The sequence below is a fragment of the Zootoca vivipara genome, chromosome 2 (genome assembly GCF_965207765.1).
Source record: "Zootoca vivipara chromosome 2, rZooViv2.hap1.1, whole genome shotgun sequence".
NCBI lineage: Eukaryota > Metazoa > Chordata > Lepidosauria > Squamata > Lacertidae > Zootoca > Zootoca vivipara.
Window position 1 is genome coordinate 60417564 of NC_142584.1, and position 22523 is coordinate 60440086.

The 22523-nt window shown below is 42.7% G+C and overlaps 1 protein-coding gene across 2 annotated transcripts; it reads left to right on the plus strand.

Moving 5' to 3' along the window:
* The first annotated feature begins 7798 nt into the window (after nucleotides 1-7798).
* Nucleotides 7799-20897, plus strand: SMIM3 (small integral membrane protein 3). 2 transcript variants are annotated; one of them, XM_035105679.3, is made up of 3 exons: nucleotides 7799-8139; nucleotides 8454-8509; nucleotides 19036-20897. In XM_035105679.3, exon 3 carries the CDS (start codon nucleotides 19053-19055, stop codon nucleotides 19236-19238), a length of 186 nt encoding a protein of 61 aa, XP_034961570.1. In that variant the 5' UTR covers nucleotides 7799-8139; nucleotides 8454-8509; nucleotides 19036-19052; the 3' UTR covers nucleotides 19239-20897. The 2 variants fall into 2 exon arrangements, with proteins under 2 accessions (XP_034961570.1, XP_034961569.1); XM_035105678.3 differs by lacking the exon at nucleotides 8454-8509 and having other exon boundaries at nucleotides 8000-8139.
* The last annotated feature ends 1626 nt before the right edge of the window (nucleotides 20898-22523 follow it).

Here is a 22523-nt window from a genome sequence, read left to right on the forward strand (position 1 = left end):
ATAGATGGAATATTTATATATAAAATATTATATTTATGCCTATCTGAGTCTAAAATTTTAAATTTGATTTCATGGGTGCCACAGAACATGTTTTAACGTTTCTGTACAGAATCCACAAAATTTCCTGCAGGATAAAGTCTGTAGCTGTGTATAAAACAAAATATTATATATAACACATTCATTAATATCTCTGCTTGTGATTTTTATGCTGCAAGAGATTACTTTGACCATATATTTTATTGTATTGTTCAGAGCTGTGTTGTAAGCCACCCTGGGGACATTTCAGTGAAAGGTAGAAATAAATTAGGAAGCGCATCTCAGTCATAGTCTTCTTAATTGGTTCTTTTTTCTTTAAATAAAATTTTGAGCATTCCTTCTGATGATCAAGCTGGAAACTGTTTAGGACACATAATCCACCCTGAAAACCTCATACCATGCAAAAGCACAACTGAAGACTCGTGTTTACTCTGTCATTTGGCCAGTACCTTAGTTCTATAGCAATGTTTATGGAAGCTTGGATATGTTATAAAATAATATTGAGGGGGGGGGTTGCAGGACACCATTACTAATGAACAGAGAGGGGTGACCGAACCTGACAGCTGCAGTTACCCAGAATCCCTCGCAACACCACCTTCTTCGCCTCTGCTCCACTCCAGAGACCCGCACCCCTCCCGCTTGGACTCAACCCTGCCTTAAGGAAGGCTTAAGGATCAGCATATGCACACATTTCCACATGACTAGCAACTTGGGAGCCATAATTCGCTGTCAGTGGTATCTCATTCACAATGGAAGACTCCTCTGAACAAAAGACAGTGATCAACTCTTATAAAAATGTTAATTTCTCTTTGTGTTTAGGAATTCACACCTGGGAGGGGTGATAGGAGGACTAGGAGAGGTGTCAAAAGTGCTCAGATTTCTACCTTGAACCCTCCTTTTTTGTGAGATATTGATTACATAGCTGTGATGTAGGAATGATGTATTGGGGGCGTTTCTTGGTGATGGAGAAACTGATAAAAGTGGAGGTTCTCTTTTGTTCTGGGTTCCTTCCTTGTTCTCCTACGTGAGGGGAAGGACCCTGTTGCAACAGCAAATAAAGGCTTTGCTTCTCAAACTTCTCTGGTTGGCCTCTGTTATATATTCTCCGACCGATGGAGAACCCAATAAGGCTCTTGTGTACCCCATAAGGGAATAAGAGCAGATTTTGCTTAGAACAGATATATGTACAGTCTTTCCCCACCTGTCGGTGACTCCTCTCCACCTCCTGCTATCCAATCCTTGTTCTTCTGCTGTAAGCTCCAAATGTAGTTGAAAATTGACTTTCCACAGATATGTTTTATTTGCTGTGTGTGGCATGGGTACTGTGGGGAGGGTTGTGTACACATTCACTGTAAGCCTTCATGAACCTCTCAGAATGCAGCATTTTTATTAACTAAAAATAAATATACAGTATGTGAAGTCTATCTAGTGTAGCAGGCAGCTATGCCATATGTTTGTCAGTAAAACTCTTAATGGAACTATGGTATTCGTTTTAGGATTAAGGTACCAGGTGTAGCAGGGAGGTATGCTACATCTTACAATCTAAATCAAATCCCTTATGAATACACAGTGGAAGTGAGGAACAGGTTTAAGGATTTAGATTTGGTGGACAGAGTGCCTGAAGAACTATGGATGGAGGCTCGTAACATTATACAGGAGGCAGCAACGAAAACCATCCCAAGGAAAAGGAAAGGCAAGAAAGCAAAATGGCTGTCCAACGAGGCCTTACAAATAGCGGGGGAGAGGAGGCAAGCAAAATGCAAGGGAGATAGGGAAAGATACAAGAAACTGAATGCAGATTTCCAAAAAATAGCAAGGAGAGACAAGAGGGCCTTCTTAAAAGAGCAATGCAAAGAAATAGAGGAAAACAATAGAATGGGGAAAACCAGAGATCTGTTCAAGAAAATTGGAGATATGAAAGGAACATTTCGTACAAAGATTACCATAATAAAGGACAAAAGTGGTAAGGACCTAACAGAAGCAGAAGACATCAAGAAGAGGTGGCAAGAATACACAGAGGAATTATACCAGAAAGATATGGAGATCTCGTACACCCCAGGTAGTGTGGTTGCTGACCTTGAGCCAGACATCTTGGAGAGTGAAGTCAAATGGGCCTTAGAAAGCACTGCTAATAACAAGGCCAGTGGAAGTGATGATATTCCAGCTGAACTATTTAAAATTTTAAAAGATGATGCTGTTAAGGTGCTACACCCAATATGCCAGCAAGTTTGGAAAACTCAGCAATGGCCAGAGGATTGGAGAAGATCAGTCTACATCCCAATTCCCAAGAAGGGCAGTGCCAAAGAATGCTCCAACTACCACACAATTGCGCTCATTTCACACGCTAGCAAGGCTATGCTTAAAATTCTACAAGGCAGGCTTAGGCAATATGTGGACCGAGAACTCCCAGAAGTGCAAGCTGGATTTCGAAGGGGCAGAGGAACCAGAGACCAAATAGCAAACATGCGCTGGATTATGGAGAAAGCTAGAGAGTTCCAGAAAAAGTCTACTTCTGCTTCATTGACTATGCAAAAGCCTTTGACTGTGTCGACCACGGCAAACTATGGCAAGTTCTTAAAGAAATGGGAGTGCTTGATCACCTCATCTGTCTCCTGAGAAATCTCTATGTGGGACAAGAAGCTACAGTTAGAACTGGATATGGAACAACTGATTGGTTCAAAATTGGGAAAGGAGTACGACAAGGTTGTATATTGTCTCCCTGCTTATTTAACTTATATGCAGAATTCATCATGCGAAAGGCTGGACTAGATGAATCCCAAGCCGGAATTAAGATTGCTGGGAGAAATATCAACAACCTAAGATATGCAGATGACACAACCTTGATGGCAGAAAGTGAGGAGGAATTAAAGAACCTTTTAATGAGGGTGAAAGAGGAGAGCGCAAAATATGGTCTAAAGCTCAACATCAAAAAAACCAAGATCATGGCCACTGGTCCCATCACCTCCTGCCAAATAGAAGGGGAAGAAATGGAGGCAGTGAGAGATTTTACTTTCTTGGGCTTCTTGATCACTGCAGATGGTGACAGCAGTCACGAAATTAAAAGATGGCTGCTTCTTGGGAGAAAAGCAATGACAAACCTAGACAGCATCTTAAAAAGCAGAGACATCACCTTGCCTACATATAGTTAAAGTCCATATAGTTAAAGCTATGGTTTTCCCAGTAGTGATGTATGGAAGTGAGAGCTGGACCATAAAGAAGGCTGATGGCCGAAAAATTGATGCTTTTGAATTATGGTGCTGGAGGAGACTCTTGAGAGTCTAATGGACTCTCCATTCTGAAGGAAACCTATCCATTCTTAAGGAAATCAGCTCTGAGTGCTCACTGGAAGGACAGATCCTGAAGCTGAGGCTCCAATACTTTGGCCACCTCATGAGAAGAGAAGAATCCTTGGAAAAGACCCTGATGTTGGGAAAGATTGAGGGCACTAGGAGAAGGGGATGACAGAGGATGAGATGGTTGGACAGTGTTCTCGAAGCTACGAACATGAGTTTGACCAAACTGCAGGAGGCAGTGGAAGACAGGAGTGCCTGGCGTGCTCTGGTCCATGGGGTCACGAAGAGTCGGACACAACTAAACGACTAAACAACAACAACAATGCTACATCTTACATGGTGTCATCAGAACCATGTAAGTATAGTACAGTAGGTTCCTTTCAAAAGAGGCACATTGGAATCATAGAAACGTAGCATTAGAAAGGACCTTAGCGATCATCTAGTCCAACCCCCTGCCATGCATGAATTTTAGCTAAAGCATCCATTCTAAAGCATTATACTCTTCTATGATTTATTTCATGGTTTGTTTCTGGCTTACAACCTTAAGCCAAGAACAGCTGGGGAGGAAAAACCAATTTTTTGAGGGAAAGGTTATGGTGTGTTGGATCATCTGTTGGACAACTGATTTTTTTCCAAAAAAGTATATTTAAAACAGACTATGGGTTAGCATTATTTCTGAACTGTCAGAGGTGTTTGCGGCTGCTCTTGAGTAAAGACGCTCCACTCCATCTTGTCTTTCAGAGTTTTATTGTGCATATTATTTACAGTGCAAAGATCTCAGCAAACATGACTGCCTAGTCCATGTCAGAACCCGCAATAGCTTCTTCGGGGTTCTTGCCCAGCATAAAAGCCTGGGCACCCCAAAGCGCCTCCCCCTGGCCCTACGGGTGGGTGTGCGCCTCAATTTGGGCATTGGAGGTAACGGTCTCTTTTCTGGCGGTCCTGTGTCCGACATCTCTCCAGACTCCTCCTCCCCTGGCCTCTCTCATAGCAGTGCTGAGGCTCCGATACCTGAAAGAGCCCTCTCTTCTCCCCGCTCACTTCCTCATTCCTTTCTCCTGACTCGCTGCTCGTGCTGACGCTGTGTGAGGAGCTTGTCAGGGTGACAGGGGGTGGCTCTCTGTAGGGTGTCCCCCTGACATGAACTATACACTTGCAAGCTGCTCTCATGCCCCTATATTGGAAGGTTAGCTAATTGGTATGATGTGGCCACTGAAAACTGAAGCTGTTTCTATTACTTGCTTAAAACATAAATAAATAGAGTCAGCCAAGAATAGACATATTTCCTTGGCCTTTTAACACCATGCAACAGTGGAATATTCCAAGAGAAACTTTCTATTGTTCTGTAATATTCCATATGGAGGAAATCCAGTTTCCCACGGCTGGGCTATTCTTTTGGCATCCTGAGAAATGCCTTACTATGACTTTTCAGTAAAACAAACATTTCACATCACAGGGAGATCTTAATAAAGGGCTTGGCATTTTACTTTTCCTTCTTGAGTAACTTTGGTGTGGAGTTTCCTCATCTTCTTTCAAATCCCAACCAAATACACGCTCATGCTCACCTCTATAGAAATTCCACATACCCTGCAAGCTCAATTCGACTCATCATTTCCTCTCAGGGACAAGCAATTGATTTAAACAAGTTTCTTTCCTGGTTGTTTTTGTAGCTTTAGTGGGTCCCTTGATGTGCTTCTAGCAGGTTTCATATGACCCGGTTTCTTAGAAGGAAGCAGAATGACCAAATGGCTTTCCTGAGTTCGGTTAGTAGCGCCCTCCCTGTGGAATGCCCTCCCTTCAGGTGCCAAGGAAATAAGCAACTATCTGATTTTTAGAAGACAGCCCTGTTTAGGGAAGTTTTTAAGGTTTATTGCTTTTATTATGTTTTTAGATATGCTGTAAGCCACCCAGATGGGCAGGGCATAAATAAAATTGTTGTTGTTGTTGTTGTTGTTGTTGTTGTTGTCAGCAATCTAAGTAGATCTTCATTGTTTTGAGCATCACTTGAGCTTGTGATGGCTCTCTTCTTTTTTCAATGGCCATCATATTTAAGCTATGTTCTAAAGAGGGATGATGTCTACACTAGACAAGACCTAAATTGTGGGGTCCTTCCCTTAGCCACAAGAAGGCATAGAAGAAGATATTTTAAATGTACTCTATGGTTGAAATAAGACAATTATAAAGACAAAGAACACTCCTTCTGAAAGGGTGTGATGTACACTGGAGCACATAAGGAAGTTCTTATCCCTGTCTGTACCATCGCACCTTCTGGAAGATCAGGTTAGCTGGGCAACTAAATGTTCCACCTTTTCCACTAGGATTAAACCCACAACAGAATAGCCCAATGAATTGTTAGCTGCCAGCACATGCAGAATACAGAGCAATAGGATTATATAGTATCAAAATGTAACAAAATATACATATATGTTAAAAACAGAGCATTGCAGTCAATTTAAATCCAGAAGAAAAGATAGTTCTAACCTTTGAACATGCCCTGGCTGTAGAAGGCAAATAACTTCTCTTATGTGCTACCTTCCCTGGGGATTAACAGCATGGACTTCATGGAGCTTCACCTGCTGAAGGTCCCCAGCACAGGACATAGCTGAGCATGTATTGATCTTTGCCTGTGAAATTGACACAGTGCCCTGAAATGCTTCAGGATGTTAGCAGAGGTGAACCAAGGTGCACCCAGATTTCCCATTCAGGAGCCTTGAGGTGCAACAAGTTAACAGTTTAATTCCTCATGGAAGAGTGGGTGAGCTTCTGGCAAGGCAGATATATAGACACTGGCTCTCAAGCAGTGCCCAGATCATTGTGTGGGGTGGGGTCCATAACGACTTTTTGCAATGGTAACCCTAGGGATGTGTTAGAAGGCCACAAACTGTGTGCGTGTGCAATTTAGCTGAAATGGGATGTGTATGTCTGAAAGTGAGGTTTGCGAATTGCATTATATTTAATTTCCCTTCCCTAGACTGAGTGCTGCTGCCAAGTACGGGCTTGCTAACTACAGTATTCAGTCAATCCCACTGCACAATTGTCTGTTTTGAATAGAGTCTTAGTCATCATTGCCAATATAAGAGTCTCCGTATAGTATTGTGAGTGCACCACTCAGCTCTCAGAAACAGACACCATAGCGAGCTTCCAGGAAAATATGACTTCCATTCATAGTCACATTACTTCATCCGGCACATGTATTTTCATAACTCTGACAGTGAAGAGAGAACATAAAAAACAACAACAACCAGCTGTTGATTTCAGAAAACTAAAAGCAAGCTGCAATTTCCTTTTTTATTATTCTTTCATGCACTGCAGGGCAAAGTCCTGACATTAACGATTCCAGTGCTGAACCTCGAGTGAAGCCTTGCATATGTTCACATTCTGGGGCCACATTTTATGCAGATGCTTATCTACAAGGGTGCATTTTACTTCCACGTAGGAAAACCACATGTACTCAGCGATGCTAAGTAAAATTGTGGGAAATGTGCATGTTCCATGCAACAGGAAGTTTAGAGAAATGGATCCAATGAAGAAAGCTATTCCTTAAGAAAACTCACATTACAGCATGTTTCCACCAGGCTCTTTACTATGATGGTGGGTTTTCACCAGGTCTACATGTGTAAAAAATAAACTTGTCTGCATATTTCTAGTTACAGGTAGGTAGCCGTGTTGGTCTGAGTCGAAGCAAAATAAAAATATTCCTTCAGTAGCACCTTAAAGACCAACTAAGTTTTTATTTTGGTATGAGCTTTCGTGAAGTGTGCATGCACACGAAAGCTCAAACCAAAATAAAAACTTAGTTGGTCTTTAAGGTGCTACTGAAGGAATATTTTTATTTTGCTTGTCTGCATATGTCAGAGTTTTTCTATTGTGTAAAGCAGCTCATATATCACTGTGGCCACGAGTGCACGAGTCCATTGGCTCTAGGGGCTACTCCAGACCCAGAAATCTTTTAAAATTAACATCAGTGCTTTTTTCCCTTTAAAAAAATGTTTAGGGGTACTCTCATTTTGACTCAAAAAAATCACCACTTTATAGTTCAAATCAGGGGGAAATAAATACAGTAAATAGACAAAAGTACAAAGATTCACAAAATGTTTAGGGGTATGCGTACCCCTGCGCCCCCTTATAAAAAAGCACTGATTAACATATATATATATTATCTCATACATGATATACATGATAATCATCCATCATATATCCATCATAAATAATAACTTCATTGTTATACAGCCATTTTGGTTTGTTTTTCTTTTTTCTTTGACAAGCTACTTTATAATCAAATATCTTCTCATCATGCTATTTCGGATGAGAAGAAGGTATACAACTGGATACTGGTAATGTATACTGTATCAATCAAACCTATCAAATCAAACTTAGGTTTTGCACTTCGCCTGTGGCCACTAGGTGGCCCGCTCGCCTTTCATGTCGCGGGGGCGGGGCGTAGCTGCGCTGCTGCCTCGCCGAAGCCTGACCTTCCCAGCGCAAACGAGGCGAGCGCGGAGTTCCAGCGCGCGTAGCAAGCGAGAGGGAAACTTTCGCTTTTGTTCGAATTCCCTTTCCCGGGCGTGGGAGGCGGCATCCCGTTGGCCAGAGCACGGTCTTTGGGGTGGAAGTTGTCCGCCGGGCTCGGAGAAAGAGGATCACACCTGCCGGGTGTGTGTGAACTTACTCCCCACATTTCTTCGTCCAGTTATTCGGCGGCCCGCGGATTTTGCGCTCTTTTGGACCAGACGCTAGCAAGCCGAGCAGGCGACACTCCAAGCAGGTTTGGAAGCAGCCCGGAGACTCAAGAGCAACATAAGAAACCCCTGTAAGTCCTCTTTGTAGCGATGAGCAGCGACTTGTCTGTGAATTTTTACGGCTCGAGAGAGGCGAGTGCCACGATTTCTTTTGCTTGCTTGTTTGCTTTTTCGTGCGCTTTCGTATTCCTCCTACTACACCTTCTTCATGTCAGTAGTTTCGCTTCACTTCGTTTCCCGTTTGCATTTAGCATTGCTCCGATTTTTGTTTGCTTGCTTGTTTGCCTTGGAGATCAGTAATAGTTTTAAGTCCCAAGGGAAAATCCACAAGTAGCTGGTCAATAAGAAAGGGCTCTATCCATGCCATCTTTGATCTTCATTTCAGAAAGTCATTGGATTTTTTTTCCAAGGAAAGTGAGTGATCTTGCCCTGCAAGATAAGGTAAGTACCCTGCAAGACCCATTTGTGAGTTTCCTTCTACATTGGGGCATTTGAGGTGGTAGCAAACCTTCTCTTATGACTACGGTATTTTATTCTGGTGAGCATCGCTTAAGCTAAACCTTTGACACACGCACACACATTTATATATCTGTATATACTGCTCTTTTAGATATGCCTGTGCTGTTTTACTGCTGTTCGTTTTATAGTTAGCTTTCCCCCTGTGGTTTATAATATAAATATGAGATCTTTAAATGTGCATTGCATGTATCAATGTGCCTATCATTTTTATAGCAACTGTTGTAAAGCTATCACTAACAAAAACAACGAGAGGAAACCAAGATGTAAAAATGTTGTGCGGTTTGCTGTTCCTATCCTGGTTTTTGGCAGTAGTTCTGTTGTTGGATCCTTATCTCCAGACTGCTTCCAAAAGGCAATTGTTTTCCTTCATTTCCCTATAGCAAAATATGGGGAAAACCCATACAGTTGGGCACATGCGATGACTAGACATAGTTAATCAACATCATGCATATGCAGAGGGAAGCCAGTACCTATAACGGTGATGCTTACATTAATCACCTGTGATGGCCTATGTACATCATACATTTTGTTACCCACACAGTGTTGTGTAACCGTCTCCATTCCCAGTAGCGAAATGACGCTAATTCAGTACTTATCCAAAGAAATTGCAGTGAGCTGGAATTCATTGGCACATCTAATTGCCTTTATCGGTGCTTGAAAAAGAATAGGGAGTGGCTCTCAGGCTACAGAATGTATATGACCTCCCATATGGATATGTGATAGTTTCAGATGATATTCTATTATTTTCATTTTTCACTTTCTCTTGGTTTTCAACCCATTTCTGGTTAGTGCGTTTGCAGTCTTCTCTATGCAGCTGATCACAAATTGACAATTGCAAGGCATGTCACTAGGTTCACCTTTTGGTTCAAAGAAATAAACACATTCACTTTTTGTTCTACTCTAGTCCATTTAACTGTGACAGACGTACCTAAATGCAAAGGAAGTCAAATATAAGGTTGGAAGTTTCATGTTGCTTGTATGTATTTCATAACCATACTAACCACAGATGTGCTGTGTCTTTATTTTGTTTTCTTCCTCCCCTGTTTCCGTTTATAGCTTCTGGCATGAACAAAAGCTTAGGGGAAGCTTCCTATCTGCAATGTTTTCCAAGTAACCCTTTGAAGTTTTAAAGGAAAGGCTGGATAGGGATGCTTTAGATATATTTTTTAAAATCTCTCTTAGTTCAGGCATTTGGAAAAGATCAGGTCTGGTACAACACAGGATGTTGGATTTGTACTATTGTTCAACTCATTTTTCGTTCTTGGATTGTCTTTATGAATCTGGACAAGTCCTTTATTTTTCAGCTTCTCTTACCTATCTGTGAAATGGAAATAACAGCAATTCAGCTCACAGGATTGTTGTGACTTTAAGGGCAGGCATGAAATAAAGATGGTAAAGGACATTGTAAATTACCAGCAATACTAACAAATTCCATGGTGTTCAAAATTACTTGGTAACTTTCACATGCACTGTGCCAATTTGCCATCATTTAGATGTCTGCACCCTTAACTGTTGTACCATTTGTATTTTGATCAGTAGTGTTTGGGCACTGACTTACCATTGGCTATTCCGCTGTTTCTCTTGTGCTGCTTTTGAGGGACATTTGGCTGGTTTAGACAATACCTGAACAAGCTGCCCACCACAAGGCATGATTCTCCCTCCATCTCTAGCCATCCATGCTGAAATGGCCTGTCTGGATGTGAATGGGCACATGTCAAATCCTACAAATGTGTAGGGGGGAGTTACATGTCTGGTTCCCAAGTAAAACCCAGAAATCAACTGCATGCTTTTAGGCCGTTACATGTAATATTATTACTATTTATTGCATTTAGGTTTTGTTTTGTTTTTAATTGTCAAAGTGGCTTACAGCAGCATAAAAAAAACAACAGCTAAAATCAGTTAACAAGGAAAAAGCTAGAGACAATAAACACAAACTTCCTGAAGTGCCCATGCTATAATACTATAAAACAATTCTACCACACGCCGCTAAAGTGCAGAATGTAAAATAGGTGCATATTTGGATGGGTCTCACTCACAGGGATGGCAGGAGGCAGTGGAGATGGGGAGGCAGGTGAGCCCAAAGCAGGCATCCCTTGCTTTGGAATTCTGGGGCTTAAGGAATTCCAAGTGAAGGCAGACAAGTGAAAGTGACATAAATGCAGATTTTCTGGCCTGGAGCCTTCCGTCTCTAATTCACAAATGGGAATTGCTCCTCCCTCCTCCCTCACTGATGATTTGAAAGCTGCCTGCTTTCCTGGGTTCTTCATGTCCCCAGTGGTTGTATATTTTGATTTTATTCTGCCTTGCAGGTATAGGGTGGTATATAAATTCAATAAATAATAATAATATGTTCGTCATATAAAGTGATGGGGCCCCTTTACTTTCTCTCTCTTTTTCTCTCTCTCTGCTCTACTTCAGGCACCTAGCCAGAAACCTTGTGGTAAGGGTGGGGGTGCGGAATCACTTACAGAACTTCAAGATCATAAATACAGGTATCTGTCTATGTTGGAAGGGATTTAATTGCATTGCTTCTTAATGAGCAATTGGGTAGGATGCTGCCTGAAGCCTTCCCCACCCCCTCCTTATAGCTGAAGTCTTAAAAAGGGCCAGAATATTTTTAAAAATAAAAGCTGAACCTTCAAAGAAGGACTGATAATGTTTCTGAAAAGGGGCCTCCCATTAAGAGGCAGCTTCAGGCAGCAGATTTGGCACAGCATTATTAGGATACTGTATGCCCATTTAGTTTTTTAGTATTATTTTGTGGCGTGCTAAGAGCACCATTTTTATTTTTATTTTTATACTTGGCCACCAAAATAATCAGAGACTGGCTTCCTCTGCTCTCAGATAAGATGCTGCCTGATTTTCATGCCTCTGCTTTGATTAGACTTCTCCCTTCTGATTTGTTTCCACTTTCTTCGGAAAGCAAGAGATTTTTCAGTCAAATTAGGACTGACCCTTAACCAGTCAAGCAAGCTATGGGCTTTAATAACACATCTTCCACTCCTGTTGAATTTGAAATAGATAGTAGTAGTTTTCTGCAGGCAGGCAGTTTCTATCCAAGAAAGATACTTATTAAATAAACAAACAATTAACATTTAAGTATTGTGTAGTAGCTTACATAGGACAGAGTTTTTGTCAATTATGTTGCGTTTCTAAGGAACTACATGACAGGGATGCCATTCCCCCCATTATTTTTGGCAGTGTCGGGTTATTAATTGGAAACATCTATATTTTTGATAAGCTCCCTGATACTACACTAGTGGTAGGGAACAGTGTTAGAAATTCAGGTATAGAAGCTAGGTCTGGGAGTCAAGGAGCAAGGCGTCGGCAAGGCAAAAGGTCCAAGGGTCGAGGATCAAGGCATCGGCAAGGCAGAGGTCCAAGGGTCGAGGATCAAGGCATCGGCAAGACAGAGGTCCAAGGGTCGAGAATCAAGGCGTCGGCAAGGGTCCCAGGAGCAAGAAGCAAGAAGCCAGATGCAACCAGGCAGGGATAGCGTTGCTGTGGCAAAGAGCTGAAGGGAAATGCTGAGCTTTTATGCCTCCCAGCTCCTGCCACCAGGTGCAGTGAGGTATCAAGTGGCCTCACCTGAGTGGCCACTCCTTGCTTCTCCAGCACAAGCTGAGGTCTTCACCTGAGTGGCCACTCCTTGCTTCTCCAGCACAAGCTGAGGCAGGCCCCAGTCCTGCAAAGCACTACAGGCCCCAGAGCCTGACTCCTGCCCATACTCCTGACAGTCACTTCTGGCTGGGAGGGCTATAATGTTAGGGTAGACACAGATTTAGATGAATTTACCCCAGAAGTAGGGTGGCCAGGTAAACCGGGCAGGACCTGCAGAAAGTAGTAACAAGAGCAACGGGCTCATAGAATCATAGAGTTGGAAGGTACCCCAAGGGTCATCTAGTCCAAGTCCTTGCAATGCAGGAATCTCAGCTAAAGCATCCATGACAGATGGCCATCCAACCTCTGCTTAGAAACGTCCAAGGAAGGAGAGTCCACCACCTCCCGAGGGAGACTGTTCCGTGTTTATAGTCTTTGTATTTGAACACCCAGCAGGATGCATTCACAATTTGAGGGAGAAATGGTTTCCATAAATCCTCAGCTCAGCAAGAATGACCATTAAAACCGGCAATGAAGAATCTCTTAAAAGTTGAGTAACTTGCTCTTGAATCTTCTCCAAGCGCCACCAAACTCTCTCTCTCTCTTCATTAAACACCGGTGATTCAGAGCACAGTGCCTGCTGGGTTTTCCCTCCCCTCTCTTTTGTCTGTCGGCAAGCTGGTTTAAATGTGGAGCCCCCTGTGCTGCGTGATAGTAATAAATAGGTTTGTGGGTTTCTTACAAACAGCCTGTGTTTTAACAAGTAATCCCTTGAAGGCATTAAGATGGGTGTAGCCTGGCCTTTGAATCTCCACAGGTTTTGACGTCATGTTATCTTTCTGATCTGGAGCACTTCAGAGAATTGGCACAGTGACTCCAGCTTAACCTGTTCTTGCTGATGTCAAAGTGGCAACGAGCGTCACCAAACTCTGGGGATAAATTACAAAAATGGCACAGCCAAGATGATGTCAGGCTGCTCGGTTGGAGGCGCTTGTGCATTGTACACAATCCCATGGTCACCGCATAACAAGTTGCACGGTTGCGTAAGCTTTTTCTTCGTATGACATTTGTATCGCACCCTGTCACTCAAATCAGCCCAGCACTGGGGGCTCACAACAACCCTTTGAGGTAGGTTAAAGTGAGAGGGAATGACTTGCCTAAGAGAGGCAAGTAAGTAAGCAAGCAAGGATTATACTGAAACCTAGGTCCCTTACATGGTGGCACGATGCCCGCAGACAGCCCCTTGGCCAGCTGCCTCTTCCAGTTTTCTGTTTTGTTTAATTTGTACAGTGCTGGCTGAAAAGCAATGTGCAGGCACCTAGCAAGTCTACCTTCTTCCCTCACATTTCCTAGAAATGCCTCTGGGCCCCACATGGACCCCCTCATAGGAATGGAAAGGGAGAGAGAGGGGTGTAGTCCTTGACTTTGAACCTCCTACAACTCATACGAATGATGTGTGGCACTGTCTCATTTCCATGACAACAAGCATAAGAGGAAGTTCAACTGAGAAACAGGGACTGCTCCTGTGAACTTAATGGCTAAGCAGGGCTTGGTACCCAGGTCTCCTGGATCCATGCCCAACACGCTGCTCCAAAGGTTGGTGGGAGCTTTAGTGTAACAACATATGGAGAACCAGGTGTTCCTCTTCCCTGTTCCACTCATGGTACCATGTTGGCTGTCAGAAAGCTGTGTTGGAAGTCGATTGCTTTTGTATTGAATTAATGGGACTCGCCGGCTTTAAATCTCAAGTCTTCCAGCATCCCAGTTTAGTTTTGTGTGTGACATGAAATCCAAGTTAAACTAATAAGATTACTGAGACTGCGCTGCTCACGACACGAGGAAGCACCCAGGGATCAGAGCCTAGAGCCACAAAACACTTGTCAATGTAGGAAATAACTGAGTTTCACTTGGAGCAAATCAACAGCTTAGATTACTGCTTGCCAGGAAGTTCATTCCAAATAACGACAGCGCTAATGCACTTCTCTGTAAACGGAGCACGGAGCACACATTTTCCTGTGCTGTGCGTAGGCTCTGCCTCACACACACACACTCGTAGAAGGAAGGCCTTCCATTTCAGCAGAAGCTTGCCAGCAAATTCTTCCACTTAAACACGCCTCAGCCTGCCTATGACATAGGAGAGTCTTATTCCACGTAAGACTCTGACATGGAAACCCACAAAACAGCATTGCGGTGAAACTTGAATCCCAAATTAAACTAGCACTCCCAACCAGTCCTGCTCATGAATTATGTTCCTGACAGTCACTGTGGTTATCTTTCCTAAATTTTGAACCATGATTTTTGGTTAACATTTTATTGTCCAGTTTATTGACATCTTTAGTCAATGGAGTGTCCTTTTAGGCTGCAACTAAGAGATCTACAGAACCAAGACTAGACCCAGTGGATGGAATTGGCAGGGAAGCAGATTTTGGCTAAAACATTAGGAGTAACTTCTTAAAACCAAGGTCCCTTCTGCACTATATAGTTAAAGCAGCCATGGCTTCCTCTACAGAATCCTGGAAAATGTAGCTTGTTAAAAGTGTCAGCATTGTTAGAAGATTCCCTGTTTCCCTCACAGAGCTACAATTTGCAGAGTTATTCCCTCGACTTCCTGGGGTACTAAAAAAAAATTGCGCATGTGAGCACACAAACACATATATAATAAAATAAAATAAAAACTATTTTAAAACAACAACCACACACATGTAAGAACAATTCATATCCATCACAGATAGCAACTGGAATAAAGAGCTGTGTTTTCCCCAAAGCACTTTTGATCTGAATTGAGAAACAGAATGATGTAGCTGTGCTTTGAGCTGATAATGTGTACACAGCCTTAGTCCGGATTCGACCCATTGACAGAATCAGGTGTTGAGCCTCTTGTTGAGAAAGAATGGATTGGTTTGCTTTGTAGGCTGATGTTGGCTGGAGAGGCAAGCAAGCAAGCAAATAAGAAAATAAATAAAGAAATGTTAACAGGATCAAAAGATCAGGGTGGGAAACAGCAATGTATCCAGCTGGCAGGGGTTTGCGCACTGTTTGGTGTCATCAGTTGCTTCATTCGTGTAAAGAAACTGATTTCGTGACTCAGGAAACCATGATTAAGCACAGGTGAGATGCCTCGAGGCTGCTGAATCAGACACGAAATCTGCATCAACGCCTACTGTAGTTAAAATATACACAGAGGCAGTCCGTGTGACTGGAGATTTGGCAAGGGTTTTTTACCCCATCGCTAATTTTATTTGCCCAAGCAAAATCTTCCCTGGAGACTGGACAGATGAGAGGCGGGGTCCCATGGGCTTAGAGGCTGCAAGCTTCCTACCAGAGCCGGTTCTGCCATTTGGCACAGTAAGGTCTTAGGCAGCATATGCTGGGAGCCAGTGGTGCCTCTCAACTCTTCGAGAAGAGAGCTGTGTGCCACACCACTTTGCCACCCACATTTATATCTATCCTGCTGACCTCCCTCAGGGGCAGGGCAGTGCCCCTTTGCTAGTCCCAAAGCAGGAGGCGTATGAATGGGTGTGCATCATTTCTCCTTTGCCTTAGGCAGCCAAATGTCTTGGGCCAGCCTTGCTTCATACATAGACACACTTTGGCAGTTCATGGGACGCCAGTTGAATTTGTCCAAGAGAGGAGAGGGAGAGAACTGCAGCAGTTTATTAGCCTGGGATGTCCAATGTTTCTCATTAAGGTAGATAGTACTGTGCAGGTACTGGTCTGTATGTTGAGGTTGTTGTTGTTGTTGTTGTTTAGTCGTTTAGTCGTGTCCGACTCTTCGTGACCCCATGGACCATAGCACGCCAGGCACTCCTGTCTTGATGTTGAGGTTAAGGTGATGGAATTCAGGGCTATAACTCTTTTTGGCTGAGGGGCTGAGAACTTTAGATGCTTGCGTTTGGAGAGGGAAAGGGCCTTGCACTGATCCTTTGAACCCAGAAATGGGGACCCTGTGGGCATCAGGGAAATCCTCTGCCACACTGGCAACCTCTGCCCTATGGTTATGTTTCCCCACCTTCCTTTTCTTGCAGGTGCATACACACTTCTGTGCAGTTACCAAAAAAGGTGGTGGGGAATATTTTTGGAGGGCAATTGCTTCTTCTTGAATCATCCCTGCTAGATTAAAAAAAATCAAACAGGTGTCAGCTTGCCTGAAGTTGTACAGCAAAGGGATCAGAATGGTTCATTGCAGATGCTCAGTGCCTCTATGACTGCAGCCTAATCAAGTAAAGCATATCCTACTGTGGCAATATGCTGTTGAGAGAGGAGAGACTCTGGCTACTTAGAATTGATTGGACGGGAGCCAAATTGCTTGCTTTTGAGCTGACTCATTACAGAATTTATTACACACACACATACATTGTGCATATCTATCTAATCTATCTAATCTTTAAGTCATCCATTGGTGTTGGTAGGAACTTGTAGAAGGAGACAAAGAACCAGGGGGCGGACCCCCCCCCCCCATAGAGGAGGACAACATAGCAATTAGGTAGCTCACATGCAGCTGAACAATTCTTCTCCCTCCCCTGCTCCCACTGTTCCATTTTTAAGGCACATTTTCACATTTAGATGGTGGCATAAATGATGTGCTGTATATCATTTCTTGAGCATACAGAAGGCCTGCCAGTTTGCAGAGAATCTCTGATGTTGCTTGAGAAGATTTATACGCTGATATTCTGCAGCGCTTCCAGGGTTTTTAATGGGTACAATCCTTAGGCCAGGTAGAGAGCTCTAGAGGGCCACATTTGGCCTGTAGATCTGATGTTCCTCATCCTTGTTTTAAAATAATCGGTATCTGGCACCCTTCCAGGCTAATTCAACTTTGACTCTCCTGCATTAAGTTAACATGTTTCTATCTCACTGAGGGGCAGAATAGCAGAGTTGTGAATTTTTTTCATCAGATTATACAATAGTGGTGCAATTAAAATAATGACATGTAATGAATGCTAATGAAGAGCCAGCATTTTACGATGCCTTTTTATTGGAGGGTATCAGAGTACATGGTTTTCCTTTTACAGCTCCCTTCCCTCCTCAAGATACCTTATTAAACAGAACATTTTGTCACCATGCGGCTTAAGAAGTATGAACAGCAGCCCACACTGACCTTGAGAACTGCCTCCCTTCTGTGCCACCACGCACAGTTTCACATTTTGATGTTATGAGCATGTGGCGGTGTTGCACAGCAGTGTTTTGCAACAAAGCCCTCCTTTTGTTTCTGTGACATTTTGTGGAAATGCAGTCCTCTGAAATAAATAACATTCATTGTATTCTTTGATGCGCAATTGGATCAATTGTTAATTTAGCACATGCGCTAAATTATGCTCTAGCTTCATGACCCACTCCAGACCCTCTTTCCACTGAGTAGGAATTCAGACTTAGAAGTCCTATACTGTATCTGGGTGGGATTCGGCTAATGAATCCCTTTGACAGAAGCCTGTGCAATGGCTTTCATTTGCACAATGGGGTTTCCTCTAGTTCTCCTGGTGGCAGTCAGGAGAATCCCCAGAACAGCACATGGAAGAAGGTGGATGGGTAGGTGGGACTGTTCTGTCTAGGAAGCTGAAATGCTTGCACTGACTGAACATTCAACATAGTACAACATTGAATTCCTCCCTCTGTGTACAATATACTAGTCACTACAGCAAACTAGCTGAGAAAGCCACACGCATGAAATAACATTAAATGACATCTATTTCTATTTACAGGTAGGTAGCCATGTTGGTCTGGTGTAGTCGAAACAAATAAAAATTCCTTCCAGTAGCACCTTAGAGACCAACTAAGTTTATCATTGGTATGAGCTTTTGTGTGCATGCACACTTCTTCAGATACACTTCAGATACACACTTCTGAGCACACGAAAGCTCAGACCAATGATAAACTTAGTTGGTCTCTAAGGTCCTACTGGAAGGATTTTTTATTTATTTCGTATCTATTTCTATGTAGTGCCTGGATGGCAGGCAGGCAGGCAGGCATAGAAGTGACCCATCCCATCTGATCCCACACGGCAGTGTTTGCACAGACCAAATCTTTACGTCCTTAAGTCTGCAATCATATGCCTATTTATGTGCCAGAAAGCCTCACTGCATGAAGTGGGGCTTGAATAAGTATTGTTGCATGCTATCCCAATCTCTGAGCAGTATGAGATTCCAGGAGTTGCAGGTACTTACCTTTTGGAAATGGGACACAGTAGAAGCTGTGGAGCCTTTATGATACTGTATATGGTTTATTTACACATATATACAACCTGAGCCTATGATGGAGCATTAACACCTCAAAAGGGTCTTGTTTCTCCCATAGCTGAAGCTATGGGAGAGATCAACCATTGCTGTGCCTCTCTGGCTTTCCAGCTTGCTGCTTTGCTACTCTGCCACATTATTCTTCCTAACCTCTCTGCTGTAAACTCTGGTTTTATCTGTTGAGGAATCCTTTGATTCTTTGTTCTCTTAATGGTCCATCACCCAGGTGATCACTTCAACACAGGAAGCTATCCTAGCTTAATTAGCTCTGATTAGATTTTAACACTTGCTGGACCTGGGGATTAGAGGGGTCTGGCACCCAACTTAACACCCCAAGCTTTGATTAAATTCTAACACTTACTAGATCTAGGGATTAGGGGTGTCTGGCACCCACAAACTCATAACAATATGTATAGATAGGAGTGTCCTGCATGTCTTCTTCTGGACCCAATGAAGTGCAGATAAGTGTTCTACCTTACATCATTTTAAAGCAGTCTATCCAAGCTCTTTTATTTCAACTCTGGAGGTACAGAAAGGTTATGTGCTTGTCACCTGTGAGGATTGCATTTGCTTTGTGTTCTGTTTTATTGATACTTTTCTTTTTCTTCTTTGCTTTAGGGAGGAACAGGAGGAGCATGGATGTTTTGGGAAACATAGAGGCCACACCGCTTCCCCTTCCAAAGCACATCTTGGAAGTGTGGGTCATTGTCCTGATCATCCTCGTCACCATCGTTGTCATGACATCCCTGCTCTTGTGCCCAGCGACAGCAGTGATCATTTACAGAATCCGGACACACCCGATACATAATGGAGCCGTGTGAAACTTGCTTCCATGTCACTATGTTGGGCTTTGCTTTTGAAAAACACGGGAGGAAAAAGGATTACAGGGAAACTGTGAGTTTATCAGGCTTTCTCTGACACCAAGCCAAGCTTTGAGGTGACAATGGAGGCATGCCAACAACAATATGACAGCAGCACAGAGACTATGATCATGTGACAAGGAATGATCATGTGACAAGGATGTCACATGTCACCAAAAGTGCCCCAGAAGCCTGGTTGCACAATACAAACTCTGTCCCTAATGCTCCACATCTAGGACTTTATTCCCAGTTATGGAATCAAGTTGGCTGGTTCAGGATTCCAGATGGTTCCTGTTTTGGATTTTTGGTGTGCCCTTTTATTTGAAAAATGGTTCTTCGTGTTTACTGGGCAAGCTGTTCCAAAAGACTAAGGAATTGGCAAAAACAGATGTCAGAAAGGAATAATGAAATGTAACCCAAAAAAATCCCTTCCATGTAGATTCCAGATGTGGAAACACAACTTGTTTTATCTATCCCCTCCAAATTGAGACATAGACATATAAGCTTTGATTGCTTCCAGCTGGCATGTTGGTCATTCTCTCTTCCCTTCAAGATCCCTCTAATCCAAACAACAGCAGCCGAAAAGGGATTTTTTTTGGGGGGGGGGAGAGGGAGAAATGAGATGTAGGTAGATAAGCGAAGTAATCGTATTTGTGGTATACAGTTACAAAATGATATACTCATCATTGAACATCTATTTTTAAGGAACCTAATAAAATCTAATACAAAAAAAACAGAGGAGGGGAGAATGAGATTTGAATAAAGTAATTTACTGTCAGGGAACAGTTTTGTGGCGATGAAAAAATGGAGGGAAAAAATGGAGGCTTTCTTTTGCTGCTGGGTTGTGAAACTGTGTGCATCTTGCAGTTCTGTGAATGGGATGGGAGGGCCTTTCCTAGTTGCACTGAAGGAATGGCAACTAGGGAATAAACTTGTAAAGACTGGGAATCTTTGCAGCTATGATGCGATACAAGTAGTGTGGCTGTTCCATCCATCCCTGTTTCACACGCACCCTCAGGCAACTGTCCATTAATGTGTTCTCTTTTTACTAATGAGGTTACTAGACGTCTATTTCCGCCTGACAACAGTGAACATATAATTGGCATGAGCATGCAACAATTTATTGTAGTTCCTGCATGATTCATTTCCCTTCTCTCTTGGCTACTGCTGGCCTCTACTGCTGTGTCTTTTCTTGACAGCCATCTGTTCCCTCATACAGCAGAACTGGCAGCTCCTAGTCCAAAGAGGCCTTCACTGTCTGCACACCAGGGAAAGGTTCAGCAGCTATTCTTGCTGCTATGTGATGTTGAAGGAAGACTCAAGATTGACCAGACCTCTCCCTTTCGCTCAGCTACAAGTGATGCTGAAAACATCCTGCCAGGCCAGGTGTTAGGAGATGTTGTCCGTTCATGGTTCAGAGCTGGAGATGATCTACTTATAAATCTGTTTTTATGGAAAGAAACACTCCACCCTGTGAAAAATGGTTTCAAAGGTTTAAGTAAAATTTGTTTATGTATTGTACATAAAAGTGGATGCATTTCCATTAAATGTATCAGCAGGAAACCCCTGCTGAAACTGTGATATTGTGGCAAACCCATGTAATAAACATTTGTTATTTTATTTTATTGCATTTGTGAACAAGCTTATCATGAAACATCTCAAAATGATTTCGCAGTACTGTAGAAACATCAACAGTTAAAAACAATTCCATATTTTTTTAAATAAAGTCTTTCGTAGGACCCAACAGACAATGGAGATAGCACCTCTCTGATGTGTAATGGGAGGGAAATAATAATAATAATTGTTGTTGTTGTTGTTTTATTTGTACCCTGCCCATCTGACTCGGTTGCCCCCACACTGAAGGTCTGGTTTCTATTTCGGTTGAATGAATCTTCTGCTAATATGCAGGAGAGACCCTCTCCTGCAGAGCACAGTGTTCGATCCGGTATATAAGGGGTTAGACTGTCTTTTAGGTTGTTTTGTGCACAACTATCATCTCAATATCAGGCATTGTTGAATTAACTGCCTGCTTTTATTCTTGGACTTTCTATACTAGTCTCATTTCTGCAATGACTCCTGATCGTTCCTATATGAGCACTTGTGAGTGTCACCAATCTCATAGTGCAATCTGGCTGAGTATCCTTGCATCTTATGTATGGTTATTATTGACTGTCTCAAATAGAAAATTGGTGTTGCTCATTTTCATGTTCTTCCTATTCCCTGCCTCTGGGGTAGCCAACATTAAACCCCTCAGACGTTTTGGGCCCATCAGCTTCAGCCAGCATGGCTAATGATCAGGGACGATGAGAGCTGAGTCCACAAAATCTGGTGGGCATCACCTTGGCTATTGCTGCCCTACGCCATGCGCTGCAATTCCTCATTTTTCCTCCTGAGACACAGGAAAGCTCATCTCTCTCTCTCTCCCCTTTAGAATTTCAATTAGAAATAAATCTACACCACTTTCAACAAAGCAAAACATGGACACTGAAATAGAAATAGCAATGCAATTTGCAGTGAAAGAGAGGAAAGAACATAAACAGGTGAAAATTCATCTCTAATTTTTAGATGACTAGGATTGGGAGCTTACAGTTAATATCTGCCTTTACCACACACATTCTTTGTGTCCAGAAATAGCAAAAAGAGTAGCTCAGGGTGCTTAGAACAAAGGTTTTTAAAAATCCCACTGGCCATGTGATGTTTGAGACACACAACCTATTTTCTTTCTGTTGAGGGTTGGGACAGGATGTGAATTTACTGTACTCTTATATCAACCATGGCTCACGCCATTGTCATATGCACATTTTGCTGAATTTTCTCTTAAGGTTTGAGGTTCGACCTTGACGAAAGCCAAACACACGAGGGCTTTCTTAGGTAATGAAATGAGTCAGATTGCGGCCTGGGAAGAAAATGACATAAATCAGAGTCAGAGAAATTGTTTTCTTGGCTTACATCCTGTTTCTTGTAGCTGGGTGGGAAGAAGTGAATAAATTAAATATAGGAAGCTGCCTTAAAATGAACCAGACCATTGATTCATCTAGTTCAGTATTGTCTACACTGGCTGCAGGGTTGCAGATAGGGAATATTCTCAGTCCCAGCTGGAGATGCCAGGGATTGAATCTGGGACCTTCTGTATTCAAAGCAGATGTTCTGCTATTGACCCACAGATCTTCTCATGCTCTGCAGACATTTCCAAAGCGGTTTTTGTTGGGAGTTTCACATGTCTGGTGACTGTGAACCATTACGCTG

What these genes read in the sequence shown, in the direction of transcription:
- SMIM3 (XM_035105679.3), top strand. Translation starts at nt 19,053, where the DNA reads ATGGATGTTTTGGGAAACATAGAGGCCACACCGCTTCCCCTTCCAAAG.